At 40.5% G+C, this 13300-nt stretch overlaps 1 protein-coding gene across 1 annotated transcript in view; it reads left to right on the forward strand.

Annotated features, from left to right (window-relative positions):
- The window catches only part of dph6 (diphthamine biosynthesis 6), a 97215-nt gene extending 84689 nt beyond the window's left edge, over nucleotides 1-12526 (forward strand). Inside the window, exons 14-15 of the mRNA XM_048190198.1 lie at nucleotides 3749-4118; nucleotides 11598-12526. Of these exons, the coding sequence (XP_048046155.1) occupies nucleotides 3749-4118; nucleotides 11598-11716 (489 nt within the window). The 3' untranslated portion in view covers nucleotides 11717-12526. The remainder of the gene's footprint in view (nucleotides 1-3748; nucleotides 4119-11597) is intronic.
- The last annotated feature ends 774 nt before the right edge of the window (nucleotides 12527-13300 follow it).

A 13300-nucleotide genomic window follows, 5' to 3' on the forward strand; every position in this document is an offset into this window, starting at 1 on the left:
GGATCGGATCACACAGGCCAGCCTTCGCTCCCCACGTGCATCAATGAGCCTTGGCCCCCCATGACCCTGTCGCCGGTTCACCACTGTTCCTTCCTTGGAGCACTTTTGATAGATACTGACCACTGCAGACCCGGAACACCCCACAAGAGCTGCAGTTTTGGAGATGCTCTGACCCAGTCGTCTAAACATCACAATCTGGCCCTTGTCAAACTCTCTCAAATCCTTACGAGCTGATTGTGAATGTAAAAGGTCTGCAAAGTTTCAAAAATCAAAGTGCAGATAAATAAATTTATTGTCTCCCAAAAGAAAGAAGTGATTCTGAACTGCCTGAAATGAGTCATCAGTAATTCCAGTCTCACTACTTCCTCGAATCTACATAACAATGTATGCATTTGCATAATATCTGGTCTTCATTGGCTAAACAAGAACAGCGTCTCCTTTGCCCTGCCCTCAAATGCTATAGTTGTAGCTGAGACTGAAAGAGTTTGGTTTGTGTTGTTAAAATGCTGCAAATCCACTTTGCTGCACTTCAAAAATGATGAGGACTCGTGCTGGAATTGATACGGAAAAACCAACAGCATCATTTGTATCACTGTGAACCAAGCACTGAGGAACAGCTGAAATTCAGATATGCTAATGGGCGTTTGGTTTCCGACACGCACCGTAAGCGGTTGACAAATCACAACAGACTGGGCCGCCTGACCAATCAGAGCAGAGCAGTCTTTCAGAAAGGCCGGGTTTAGAGAGTCTGAATTTTTAATCAAACCATTTCAAACAATGAGAGAAAAGAGCTGATGCTCATGAGCTTGGACCTTGGATGCATGTAAACCTATTGTAGCAGAATCCAAAACGAAATTAGGAATAGCATAATAGGGGCACTTTAAGTGATTTTAATATTGGTCGGTAAGTGTAAGGCAAGAGATTCTCCAAAAATGATTAAAGAAAATATGGTTAGGCCTAAAGAACAACTTTAGAAAGTGATGCAAATCATTGACTGAAATGAAACAAGTTTTCACACTCACTGTGAGGCTGATAATGATGTATCGTTTAATTTTAACGTCTGAAAATTTGCTGTGAAAATCTATGGGTGTGTAGGTGTTCTTCAGTCATCTAGTCAAATACTGATGTTCAGTAATAACGCCGCTAGGTCTGTACCTCAGTCTGTGGTTTGCAGGGCTGCGTTTCATTCTGCAGAAGGGCTTCCTGCTGGGCAGGAAATGTAGAGGAACCGGCTGAGCATCCCAAACCCATCAGCACCCGCTGCGCTCTGACTTCACAACACTTCCTTATTATGGTGTTTACTGTTCGGCTCGCGTGCCCTCACCTCCTCCCAACCTCATCTGAGCGAGAGACGCCGTGAGAACTGCCTAGTCTCTACAGATGGCTAAAAACTAACAGTCTCAACTGCAGGAAAAGGAAGTGTCAGTGATGCTGCTGGTCAGTGGCGCTCAACCAGGGTTATCTCAGGTCACGTGAGACGTGAACGTACTGAATAGTGTTTACGACACAATCTCGTGATCTTCATGATCTCTCCACAGTGTTTGAAGCCTGGACTGTGATGAAGTTTAGAAGAGGCAAGTGCAAGACGTTCATTATGACTTTTTTGGGTGGTTTTGCCCCATGAAGCAGATCTGCTGATGCGTTTTAAGCATCTGGATGTCACGGGCCGTGAGGTCGGCCTTTAAACCCACTAAACGAGCCCCTCTGGATCCTTATTATGGTCCCTGAGGGCCATTAACAGCCTCCCCTTCATCACGGCTCCTCGCCGCCGTTAAGTGCTAATCTAACGTGTATTAAAGCGCTCTCGTTACAGACGTCTGAGTGAACACTTTACACACAGCTACTTAAAGCTTCTATTGTTTACTCGAAGCCGCTCAGAAAAGTGGTTTGATGTTGATACACAATCAGCGTCTGCTGGTTTAATCTGGATGTAAGTGCAGCGTTGGCCGATTGGGTCACGACGAGGACGCGGCCTGAAATTGGGAGAAAAGCCTCTCTGATTTATTCGCCGTCTGCTTTTGAGTGAATTTCAAAATAAAGTGTATGTAACCCGTCATTATTCTGCTGTGCTGGAGTGGGATGTGAGTGGATGAAAATTGATCCAGCGAATTGAAAAGGGGGTTAAGTGTTTTTGCCCTTATCGACGGCACAACAAAACGGCTGTTGTATGAAACACTCGTTCGTCCCCCATTAGCAGATGAGACGGTGTTATTTGAGGGCCGCATTGTGCCGGGCACGTTCACAAAGATGTTTGAGAGGCGATAATGGCCCAGCGAAGAATAAAGATTTTAACTCTGCAGATGACATCATTTAAAGCCATCAGAGACGCGCGTGTGGTGAAACGGTGTAAAACGAGCCGTGCGTGTCTGGAATCAATCGCGCCGTGTGTCTTTTGTTGTAGTTCATCTCTACGGTCGTATGTGTTTTTTTTTATTAAATAACATTAACAAAGAGTAATGAATACTATATCAAATGTTAACTTACGTTAACTAACGGAACCTTATTGTAAAGTGTTACTATTAGCGACTTCAATCCCATTGGATGGAGTGAAGGAAAGTTCCGAGCAGATGAGCTTGTAATAATGATCAATGGACACTCAGAAGCAGAAGTCGTCTTAGTATCATTTTTGCTTCCCATTTGCTCCAGTAACAAAAGATAAAATGCTTGATAACATTCCAAAACAGGATAAAATTATAGAGAGATAATGTTGCTCGTAAGGTTTCCGTCACTCCTCAGCCGTTGTATTATAAACAGGGAGACAAACGGGGACGTTAATTCTTCTGCGCTGTTGTTTCTGCTGGTTCAACCCCTCTTGTGCAGCGTGAGCCGCTCGTATCGCTTGAGGAAGATCCTACAAAAATATAATGGCAGCTTCCTAGCCACTTCAAAAGGGAGCGATCTGAGCATCCTACATAGGCAGCACTCATTATATACATTGATGCAAAGCACACAAGACTCATGAGTCCAATGAAGCATAAAAAAAAATACAACAAAATACTTGATTTCGAATCGGATTAAACTTTTTTAATTGATACTGCACTGACATTATCAGAATTGAATTTGAAAGATATTGAGCTGACACTATTCTGTAAAACAGAATTTAGAAACCTCATATTTAATGAAGTTTGCATCATTGATTCTGTTATTTTCCTGTTTATTACTGTGAAGCTGCTTTGAAACAATCTCTATTGTATAAAGTGCTTTAGAAATAAAGCTAACCTGACTTTTTGACATTGAATTAAATATATTTATAATCTATAATTCTTGGATGGATGTTTTCATTGAGTTTGTTGCACATTGGGATTGTTTTGTGTGTGTTTGGCCTACAGATCCAGTCCTGGCTGCATCTATAATTCAGATTTTTAATCCCCGTATCCGCTTACATATATTTATATATAATCTATTTTTAATCTCTATAATACAAATGTATAATTCAGATTTTGATCTCCATATCCATTTACATATATTATATATATCTTCCAAGGGGTTTTTTCCCTCCTAGGACTTTTTTCCCAGTGTTAACACGCTGGGTTTTTCTCCTAGGGGTTTTTTTCCACCCCTGGGAGTCAGCCGACATTGGCTTAATGTAGCACCATCTTGTATATGTTACATATTACCACGCTTGCTTGTACATCTTATTTTTAACCACTTTTTTTTTTTTTTCTGTGCTTCTAATATGTAAAGCTGCTTTGAAACAATTACCAATTGTAAAAAGCGCTATATAAATAAATTTGACTTGACTTGACAGGAGGACAGTGACGGTGAGGCGCAGATGGAGGTCAGCGTCACAGTGGTTCCATCTTTACCCAGAGGAGCGGCGGTTGAGCTGCATGTCATCGCTGTGCAGGACCGTCCCGCAGACAGACTGTCCCATTGCAGAGTCTCAGAGGTCCCGGGCGGGACCGTTGAATGCCGCCTGGTGCAGTCCAGCTGCGGTCGATACGCCTCTGTGTCTCTGAGCGTGTGTTTCAGCACTGCACACGCAGCAGCCGAGAGCATCATGGATGCGCTGATTTCCTCCTACCAAAATGCTGTTCAGAAGACGAAGAATATTTCGGCACTGTGTGCCAGAGTTTTCTATAAGAGCCACGACACGTCCGTCACAGAGATCGCCACAGGTACGGCTCATCTCCATCGATTCAAATACTCAGTCTAGTTGATCCTCATGGAGAAAGTCTCTTTTGTTTTGATTAATTTCATTGTTAAAAAAAACTGGGTGCAACTTTTGTGTTGCGGGTCAAATTGACCCGTATTGATTTCCATGCAATTTGCCAAAATCAATAAGATTGATGCAAAAACAGAAAACCTCAATTGTAGCTTGTCAGAGACTTGAAAATATAAAATATGCCAGGAATTCTTATCTATTTCTGTTGAGTTTTTTCTAAAATTAGCTTCACAGACAAGTATAAATAGTATCTAACATTATTTGTACTTACTGTAAGTAATTGTACTTCCTCTTGCTTATCGTTGTCTGTTTCTCAAACTCTTGGGAGGGTAAAATGAGTTTCCCACACATCTTTTCAGTGTTGCAACAGTCTAGAAATTTGAATTTTTGACTGTGAAACTGAAACAGCGAATTTTCCTTGGGTGATTCAGAAGACAAGTCTTAAAGGGTTAGTTCACCCAAAAGTGATTTACTCACCCTCATGTTATTACAAATCCATAAGACTTTCGTTCATCTTCTAAACACAAATGAAGATAAGTTCATGAAATCTGAGACATTCTGTCCCTCCATTGACAGTTCATGCAACTACCATTTTGACACTTTAAAAAGTTCATAAAGAAATTGTAAAACTATTCCATATGAATTTAGCGGTTTAGTCTAAATTTTCTGAAGAGACTTGATCGATTTATATGATGAACAGTTTGAATTTAGGCTTGTATTCCCATATAAACATTGATCAGTAAACATAAACAGATGATCAACTGTACTTGCAAACGTGCTGCGTAACACGAGAATGAACCTCATTGGTTCCTGGGATCTGGGATCTGAGACTAAATTCATTAAATATTCCTAAGAATAAGAAATGTTTTCTTCTTATTTTCTAACTTAAGAATTGAGTTAAGAATATTTTGTATTCCCAAAAATATTTCCTAAGAATTTTCTCAACTTTTTTCTTAAGATTATTCTAATGACAGATCATCATTAAAAACTTCCAACCTCCAACTTAAATCCCCAAAGGTGAGATGAACTAATTATTTTCAAACTTATTTATTTCAACTAGTTGACAAGGACATAAAATCCACAAAATCACTAAAACTTTAACAAAATAAAAATAAAAATGGAAAACTGAATAAAAGTAAGCTAGTGTCTCATTAATGTGGACTGATAGAGACTAACGATAGATCTGTTCAAGGATTTCTCAGTTCAATTTCTCTGTTCAATTTTAATTTTCAGATTAAATGTCCTGAGTTTAGGGTGTTAAAGAGAAGATTACTGTTTTATTGTGTTTTTATTTTATTCAGAAGGCATCTAAATACTTTATTTGATTTTCCTATTATAGATAATTCTACAGAAGTGAAAAAAATGACACAAGTCATAATTCATGAACAGATCATAATCAGACCTGAAACAGTGAACTGTGCATCCTCGGTTGTAAAAGTGTCTTTTTCCAAAGCATGCTGTCGTGTTTAGGTCCGTCATGAGCCGATGGTGTAGCATATGTTCAGACGCATTTATCGAGCTGTCAGTGTTCCTGATGCCCTCAGAGAGCGCCGAGAGCGTCTTCACGGGTCACAGCCCAACAATATCACAGCAGATATGAAGACATTTGCCCTCCAACCCTTTCCGTGGGACGGGGCAGCATGAAAACGCAGACACGTTCGCTTCACGGGAGCCTGAATCTCCTGTCGTATCTCCTGATATCCTCTCGTGACAGATGCACGTTTGGCTTCTGGACATTTTGGAAACATGAAGATCTCAGAAAGCCACTGCAGTAGGTGTCTGTTGTCTGACCTGAGATCAGGTTGAAGTTCTCCAGTGATCATCGTCTTCTGATGCCGTTCTCAAGCGCTGTCAGCCACATTGTTGCTCAAAATAAATGAGACATTTACATGCACACTGATAACTACCAAAATCTGTTTTTTGAAATGCCACTATATAACAAAATGAAAAATGTAATTGCGACTTTTTATCTCGCAATTCTGACTTTATATCACTTAATTCTGACTTTATATCACTTAATTCTGACTTTATATCTCGCAATTCTGACTTTATATCACTTAATTCTGACTTTATATCATACAATTCTGACTTTATATCTCGCAATTCTGACTTTATATCACTTAATTATGACTTTATATCTCGCAATTCTGACTTTATATCACTTAATTCTGACTTTATATCACACAATTCTGACTTTATATCTCGCAATTCTGACTTTATATCACTTAATTCTGACTTTATATCACTTAATTATGACTTTATATCTCGCAATTATGACTTTATATCACTTAATTATGACTTTATATCACTTAATTCTGACTTTATATCTCGCAATTCTGACTTTATATCACTTAATTCTGACTTTATATCACTTAATTCTGACTTTATATCACACAATTCTGACTTTATATCTCACAATTCTGACTTTATATCTCACAATTCTGACTTTATATCACACAATTATGACTTTATATCTCACAATTCTGACTTTATATCACACAATTCTGACTTTATATCACACAATTCTGACTTTATATCTCACAATTCTGACTTTATATCTCACAATTCTGACTTTATATCACTCAATTCTGACTTTATATCACTCAATTCTGACTTTATATCTCGCAATTCTGACTTTATATCACACAATTATGACTTTATATCACACAATTCTGACTTTATATCTCACAATTCTGACTTTATAACTTGCAATTCTGACTTTATATCACACAATTCTGACTTTATATCTCACAATTCTGACTTTATATCACTCAATTCTGACTTTATATCACTCAATTCTGACTTTATATCACGCAATTCTGACTTTATATCACTCAATTCTGACTTTATATCACTCAATTCTGACTTTATATCACACAATTCTGACTTTATAACTCGCAATTCTGACTTTATAACACACAATTATGACTTCATATAATACGGTTTGCCGATTTCATCAAGCTGGTTTTCACAGGACAAAGCGATGGTAACACTTTCCTGAGAGCATCTGATGGTAGTTTCCATCCTTACAGACACACAAACCTTTAACCCAGCACACTTCATCTACAGAGCCTCATGAAAGGCTGACATGAATCGTCCGCTTGATGGCCAATGAAGGTGACCGTGTCACTAATATAACTTGTTTTCTATGTGATCTCCTGTTGAAAGTCAAAGAGCACCACAGGCCTCGATAACACACAGAGAGTTAATTACTCGACGTGCGATCTTTGACATGCTGTGCGTGTGTTCGTAATGAAAGAGCCTGATGATTATCAAAAGAGCTTTCACCTTCCTATCCCAGTTTCCCTTCGTTTGTGTGACAATCTTGTCCGCTTTCATAGTTCACACAAACTACACACTGACCTCAGTATCCCATCGCTGCTGTGCATCAGTCAAACTGGAGTTAGAAAGGTCACAAGATTGTGATTGTGTCCATGGAAGAGATTGAGTCGCTTCATGAACTGATCATCTCTTCCTCTTTACAGCAGCAAATAAACATGAATGAAGGAATAGAACAACTTACTGAAATTAATCTTGTCTCATGTAATTGATCAATCAGTGTTTCAACCACTGAAAGATGTCAGTAAAACAGCTTGAGAACAACATGTCATGTAATGTCAAATTTAAAGGATTAGTTCACTTTAAAATGAAAATTATTCCATGATTTACTCACCCTCAAGACATCCTAGATGTATATTAATTTCTTCTTTCTGATGAACACAATCTGAGTTATATTAATAAACATCCTGACGTCCAGGCTTTATAATGGCATCAAAATTCCCTCTGGCTGCCCTGCCAACAACTGTGCGTTCAGACCGCCTGCCGGCGAGAGCGTCAAAGTAACCGGCGTAGGAATGAAGGTGTAGGACGTAGGGTAAATGTTTTGAACTGAGAGAGGCATTACGCTGTCTTTGTAAGTTGAATATGGGAGGCGTAGGATGTAGCGTAAGCGTTTTGAACTGCGAGAGGTGTTACGCTTTCTTCGGAAGTTGAATATGGGAGGCGTAGGATGTAGCGTAAGCGTTTTGAACTTCGAGAGGTGTTACACTTTCTTCGGAAGTTGAATATGGGAGGCGTAGGATGTAGCGTAAGCGTTCTGAACAGCGAGAGGCGTTACGCTTTCTTTGTAAGTTGAATACGGGAGACGCAGGACGTAACGTAAGTGTTCTGAACAGCGAGAGGCGTTACGCTTTCTTTGTAAGTTGAATATGGGAGACGTAGGACGTAACGTAAGCGTTCTGAACAGCGAGAGGCGTTACGCTTTCTTTGTAAGTTGAATACGGGAGACGTAGGACGTAACGTAAGCGTTCTGAACAGCGAGAGGCGTTACGCTTTCTTTGTAAGTTGAATACGGGAGACGCAGGACGTAACGTAAGCGTTCTGAACAGCGAGAGGCGTTACGCTTTCTTTGCAAGTTGAATACGGGAGACGTAGGACGTAACGTAAGCGTTCTGAACAGCGAGAGGCGTTACGCTTTCTTTGTAAGTTGAATACGGGAGGCGTAGGACGTAACGTAAGCGTTCTGAACAGCGAGAGGCGTTACGCTTTCTTTGTAAGTTGAATACGGGAGGCGTAGGATGTAGCGTAAGCGTTCTGAACAGCGAGAGGCGTTACGCTTTCTTTGTAAGTTGAATACGGGAGGCGTAGGACGTAACGTAAGCGTTCTGAACAGCGAGAGGCGTTACGCTTTCTTTGTAAGTTGAATACGGGAGGCGTAGGACGTAACGTAAGCGTTCTGAACAGCGAGAGGCGTTACGCTTTCTTTGTAAGTTGAATACGGGAGACGTAGGACGTAACGTAAGCGTTCTGAACAGCGAGAGGCGTTACGCTTTCTTTGTAAGTTGAATACGGGAGACGTAGGACGTAACGTAAGCGTTCTGAACAGCGAGAGGCGTTACGCTTTCTTTGTAAGTTGAATACGGGAGACGTAGGACGTAACGTAAGCGTTCTGAACAGCGAGAGGCGTTACGCTTTCTTCGGAAGTTGAATATGGGAGGCGTAGGATGTAGCGTAAGCGTTCTGAACAGCGAGAGGTGTTACGCTTTCTTCGGAAGTTGAATATGGGAGGCGTAGGATGTAGCGTAAGCGTTCTGAACAGCGAGAGGCGTTACGCTTTCTTTGTAAGTTGAATATGGGAGGCGTAGGACGTAACGTAAGCGTTCTGAACAGCGAGAGGCGTTACGCTTTCTTTGTAAGTTGAATACGGGAGACGTAGGATGTAACGTAAGTGTTCTGAACAGCGAGAGGCGTTACGCTTTCTTTGTAAGTTGAATATGGGAGGCGTAGGATGTAGCGTAAGCGTTCTGAACAGCGAGAGGTGTTACGCTTTCTTCGGAAGTTGAATACGGGAGACGTAGGACGTAACGTAAGCGTTCTGAACAGCGAGAGGCGTTACGCTTTCTTTGTAAGTTGAATACGGGAGACGTAGGACGTAACGTAAGCGTTCTGAACAGCGAGAGGCGTTACGCTTTCTTTGTAAGTTGAATACGGGAGACGTAGGACGTAACGTAAGCGTTCTGAACAGCGAGAGGCGTTACGCTTTCTTTGTAAGTTGAATACGGGAGGCGTAGGACGTAACGTAAGCGTTCTGAACAGCGAGAGGCGTTACGCTTTCTTTGTAAGTTGAATACGGGAGGCGTAGGACGTAACGTAAGTGTTCTGAACAGCGAGAGGCGTTACGCTTTCTTTGTAAGTTGAATACGGGAGACGTAGGACGTAACGTAAGCGTTCTGAACAGCGAGAGGCGTTACGCTTTCTTTGTAAGTTGAATACGGGAGACGTAGGACGTAACGTAAGCGTTCTGAACAGCGAGAGGCGTTACGCTTTCTTTGTAAGTTGAATACGGGAGTCGTAGGACGTAATGTAAGCGTTCTGAACAGCGAGAGGCGTTACGCTTTCTTTGTAAGTTGAATATGGGAGGCGTAGGACGTAACGTAAGCGTTCTGAACAGCGAGAGGCGTTACGCTTTCTTTGTAAGTTGAATACGGGAGACGTAGGACGTAACGTAAGTGTTCTGAACAGCGAGAGGCGTTACGCTTTCTTTGTAAGTTGAATATGGGAGGCGTAGGATGTAGCGTAAGCGTTCTGAACAGCGAGAGGCGTTACGCTTTCTTTGTAAGTTGAATACGGGAGACGTAGGACGTAACGTAAGCGTTCTGAACAGCGAGAGGCGTTACGCTTTCTTTGTAAGTTGAATACGGGAGATGTAGGACGTAACGTAAGTGTTCTGAACAGCGAGAGGCGTTACGCTTTCTTCGTTTGTTGAATATGGGAGGTGGTCTGGCAGAAGCTAGATATTTTACTTTATAACTTGTTAAATATGGATATTTTTCTTACACAAATGCATCTTTGCTTCAGAAGGCCTTCATTAACCCCCCGGAGCCGTGTGGAGTAAGTTTGTGATGGACAGATGCACTTTCTTCAGCTTCATACTTGTTGGTCCCGCTCACTGCTATTATAAAGCTAGGATGCATCAGGATATTTATTAATATAACTCAGATAGTGTTCATCAGAAAGAAAGTCATATAGACCTAGGATGGCTTGAGGGTGAGTAAATCATGGGTTAATTTTCATTTTAAAGTAAACTAATCCTTTAACTCAGAAAAGCCATTCAGTCTCCATAAACTCGATAGTCAGCTAGAAAAATAACTCCAGAGAGGAGCGTTTTTATAAATATATGCACTATATTACTTATTCATTATATTTGTACTTAACCTTTTCTTCAATATGTTTGAATAAATCCATCATGAAAAAAAAGTGTTTATGACAGCCACCTTTTAAATGTTAATATATAGTATAAACATAATTATGTCTTATGTGCAATTTAAACGTTCGTATGCAACTTTTTATTTGAGTGTTGATTATTAAATCTTTTGATTAGTTGATTATGAAATAAAGTAAATTAAGCTTTTCAGTTTTGGTATAAAATTGATTTCAGTGCATCGCTAGTGACTAGCACTTGTGCGCTGTATTATAGTTTTGAGTGAAGAACAAACTGAACTGAATCTGTACATGTGTATTTCCTTGCATGTGCATTCAAATCATGAGTGCGTCCCAATCCCAGCGTTGTGTCCGGCCTGAAGCCTCTGTATCAGGTGACGCTATTCATTTGTTGACTGCGGTGGACATCAGAAGAGCGTCTGAATTCCCTCCTGCGCTTACAGACCTTCCCGATCAATCCTCCTGGAGCCTCTACAAGCTGCTAATCTGTTGCAAATGGCTAACTAAAGATTTTCTGCTCCTCTGTGTATTCGCACACGCGTGTTTAGTAACGCACTGACCATATGTCCACACACAGACCTACAAGCTGTCGAGGATTTGAGCAGGTCAATAATGTAGGAATGTGCTCGAAGGGTTAATTGCGGCCTATGCAGAATTGACTGAGCACTTAGGACGTGTCTGAAGTGTGACCTTTGTGCTCTTGTGTCCATAGGGCTGGAGCGGCTCCTGAGCGGCCGTCTGGATGGATCCGGTCCTGCTGTGGCGCTGGTTCCGGTTGAAGACCTGCCGGACCGCGTCGTCCTGCACGTCTCCTGCTGGCTCAGCGTGTAGAGGAGCTTCAGTGCATCAAGCGCCGGACTTAAACCTGCTGCTGATGTCAAGCTCAGATCGAGTCCTCTCATTGGATGTCTGTTTGTTTAGCAGACAAACAGATGTTTAGCAGGATGTTTGCACTGCTCTTTTCCATTCAATGAAAGGTGACATGCCCATTCACACCAAGCCAAATAGATTTTGAATGCAACTTTCAAAAAACAACAAATATATATTTTTAAGATTTGATAATTAAGTTACACGATTAGGCTAGTGTTGGTACAAAATTATTAGTGTCCCAAAGCCGTCACCATTTAGTACATTTCGCCGTTATGATGCCAAAATAGGTATTTTTTTTCATACAACTGGTTGGGGGAATTGGTCCAAAATTTTTACAAAACATCAATTTGCCAACATAACAAAACTGAACAGTATAAAAAGGGTCATGTCATTAATTTTTTTTTATTATTTTAATATTCCTTGAGGTTCACATATAAAACTTTTTGCACATTAAAAAAACCATCTGAAAAAACAATTATTTTCTACCCTCATTATGTCTGAAATTACCAGTTTTTTTAGGGCGTGGCTCCTTTAAGACTTGTCAGTAATGTCATTGCATAGGAAACAGTATCAATGCCCACATTTGCTATTGCACACGAGTAAGTGTTTTGAAAACATCGATATAAAACTGTAATTTACAGACAGCGTTTACTACAGTAACTTGAGTAAAGTTTAGCGAGTGGGTCTCTGAGCTGGTGTGAGTGATAATTTGCATATTCATGGAAATTGATTTCTGGCTTAAAACACAGGAAAAGAAGAAGCAGAAACAAGCAATAGAATGTTGAATAATCAAGCGGCAACCTTCTGGTCAATTCATCGACTGGCCGCAAGAGACAGCCTCCAAAAGGGAGTCAAATCTGTATGGGGGAGCCATGTTAAAATGCCCAACTTTACAGCAGAAAAAAACATGTTTACAGCCTGGTACAAAAAGTGGTTTTGGTCTATATAGCTACTTTTGCCCTTCATGACAACTGTGAGGGGTGAATTTTTTTATAACTCATCCATTTAAATTATATTAAGTCTTAAATTTCTGCATAAATAAGGCCGTGGCCACTTGAGTGACAGGTGGATTGCCGCAGCTGTCACTACTAGCCATTTGTCTGTTAGCTCCACCCACGCCCCGCCTCTTTGCCCATTTTTGGTTATCTGGGAGTGACACGGTGCTTGAGAAGGCGGCCGGCTCCACCCACTTTTGGCTTCAAAAATGAATGATCATCAGACATTACACAGCATTTAAATCAAAAATCGCCAACGTTACTGAATGAAATGTTGACCTCATGAAGAGGAAACGCCTGTGAAGCTTTGGGAGTGTTGATGGACTCGATCTACTCCATCTTTTGATCATCATTCTCATCCGGATGAAGACTCTGACAAAAATGCAGTTTTCTCAGTTTTTTGTTCAAAATGTTGCTTTTTTTAATTTTTTTTTTTATAAAACTTAGATTTAAGTGTTGATGATAAAAGCTAAAAATCTATGAAATAATATGGAAAAATAAAAATATTCATGAAGCTAGAATAAAATGGGTTTTTTGTTTGTTTTAAAGC

Source organism: Megalobrama amblycephala, linkage group LG5, assembly GCF_018812025.1.
Source record: "Megalobrama amblycephala isolate DHTTF-2021 linkage group LG5, ASM1881202v1, whole genome shotgun sequence".
NCBI classification, from domain to species: Eukaryota; Metazoa; Chordata; class Actinopteri; order Cypriniformes; family Xenocyprididae; genus Megalobrama; species Megalobrama amblycephala.